Source organism: Condylura cristata, unplaced genomic scaffold (assembly GCF_000260355.1).
Source record: "Condylura cristata isolate star-nosed mole 26May11 unplaced genomic scaffold, ConCri1.0 scaffold00040, whole genome shotgun sequence".
In the NCBI taxonomy this organism is placed as follows: Eukaryota; Metazoa; Chordata; class Mammalia; order Eulipotyphla; family Talpidae; genus Condylura; species Condylura cristata.
In genome coordinates this window covers 2906939-2909053 of record NW_004567141.1, presented here as the reverse complement: position 1 = coordinate 2909053, position 2115 = coordinate 2906939, and the positions used below count along the sequence as shown (strand labels likewise).

General features: G+C 59.2%; 1 protein-coding gene across 1 annotated transcript in view; it reads right to left on the bottom strand.

Annotated features, from left to right (window-relative positions):
• Nucleotides 1-492: 492 nt before the first annotated feature.
• The window catches only part of S100A9 (S100 calcium binding protein A9), a 2655-nt gene continuing 1032 nt past the window's right edge, over nt 493-2115 (bottom strand). The window contains exon 3 of the mRNA XM_004693626.2: nt 493-843. Coding sequence (XP_004693683.1) covers nt 604-843 — 240 coding nt within the window. The 3' untranslated portion in view covers nt 493-603. The remainder of the gene's footprint in view (nt 844-2115) is intronic.

Below are 2115 nucleotides of genomic sequence, written 5' to 3'. Positions count from 1 at the left end.
ATGCATTGAAGTCACCTGGGTGTGTCTGATATGAACCCCTGGGTCTGGAGACTGTGGGGGTGTGTGGGGGCCCCTCCCAAGTGTCCATCTCAAGGGCCCTGCTTAGGCGCACTTTGGGAAGAGGGAGGAGGGGCTCTCAGGAGATGGTTGTGCAGGCAGCCTGGGGTTAGGAGGGGGTTGGGGCTGGGGGGCTGGCATGTCAAGGGGAGGTGTAACCCTCCTTTGCTTGCTCTGGTAACAAGGGTCAATCTGATGGGCTGGGCAGAGGGTGGTTTGAGCTGGGGGGTAGGCAACTGGCCCTGAGTGGGGCCTGGAGTCAGAGGAGAGGACGTGGTGGGGGGACAGAGCCCAACTCAGGATGGGCGTCATCACAGCAACTTCTCACTTTGCTGTGAGGGGGTTGAGACCCAGCTGAGGGGCAGAGCTGTCAAGCTCCCAGGCCCCCAGGAAGGACAGGTTGGGAAGGGTGTGGTAGAAGAAGCACGCAGAACGCTGGCTTGCAGGAAGGCTTTATTTTGCCCCCAGCTGCCAGCCCGCAGCTCAGGGAGAGTGGCATGGCAGCCCTGGACCCCAGCTGGGCTGGGCAGTGGCCTGGCCTCCTGATTAGTGGCCGTGGCTGTGGCCATGGCCGTGGCCGTGGCTGTGGCCGTGGCCCTGGCCACCCTCCCCGAGGCCTGGTCCGTGGCTGTGGTTTTTCCCCGGGTCAGCATTCTTGTGCATCTCCTCATGGGAGGCATACGTCAGGCGGCCCACCAGGATGGCGAACTCCTCGAAGCTCAGCTGCTTGTCTGCATTTGTGTCCAGGTCCTCCATGATCTTTTGTAGGGTCACGTTGTCCTTTTTCTTTTGCAGGTAGGAGAGAAAGAGCGGTCAGGGATGCTGGGTAGGACCAGGGTTGGGAAGTACAGAAACTAATCAGGTGCAAAGGCACAGGAACAGCTCATTCCTGGGCCTCAATCGAAATATTAAAAATGACTGTGGACTGGGTAGCCACAGCATCACAGATGCCAAGCATGAGCTGGACTCTTTCAAAGGGGCTGGCGTGCAAGCAGCATACTCTTCTCCAGATTACAGGAGAGAGACTGAGGCAGCGGGACTTGCTTGATTTTGCACCATTAGCGAGCATGGAGATGCCACCTCACCTGGTCTTTGTAAGGACTTTAGCAGATAGAGATAATATCTTCCTTGAGGAAGATGTGAGCTGAGAAAGGTAACAGGTGTTTGCAGGTTGACAAGGCTTGGGGGCAGAAGAGTGGCATCGCCAGTGGTGATGAGGCTCAGCCTGCCCGTGTCCCCTCTCCGCTCCCCCCTGTCCCCTCCCCTCCGTGCATCTTGCTTCCCTTTCCAGGTTACTAACTTGCGACATTAGTTTCACCCTACCTGCAGGGAGGCACCTTAGCAAAACAGGGTGGTAGGGATCTCTACGTGAGGACAGAGAACAGAGCGCATGCGCCATGGACATCAAAGGCGCGAGAAAGAATGCAGGGCAGGGTGGGAGGGGAGGCCGGAGATGGCAGGGAAGGGAGTTGCAGGGGTCCCAGCTCTGCCATGTTCGCCCCCTCCCTGCTCTGGAGCGCCCCAACACGCGCCACTTCCCTGAACTTGTGCCGTCACCGGACGAGCCCTTACTCTGAGCAGCCCCTGTTTCTGCCTGATCCCCTCTTTCCCATCTTGCTGTTTCTGGCAGAATGTGTGGGGTGAGTGGGTATTGGGGTCACATGGGGAGAACACGGCCCACCCACTCCTGGCTGTCCCTCTCTGTCGCCGGCCCTGGCCCAGGTCCTGCTGCCGTGGGACTGTCAGCATCCCTGACGCCGCCCACTGCTTGTCTTGCAGTTCGCCATGGACGTCCAGCCGCAGGGCTTAGCTGTCCCACCCTTCTGATCCAGGGCCTGCTTCCTCCAAGTCACCGTGTATATTTGAAAAGAAAATGAAAGACGGGGCAGAATGAACCCTCCTTTCCCTAGAGCTGCCTATCCCTTGGCCGACGGGGAAATGGAGGACCTGCTCCCAGAGCCACGTGCTCCCTGGCGGCCGCTGCTGTCCCGCTGACCTCTGCCTGCTTCCTGCCACAGTCCCTGCGGCTCTCAAGTGACCTCTCTCTCGGGTCTGCTC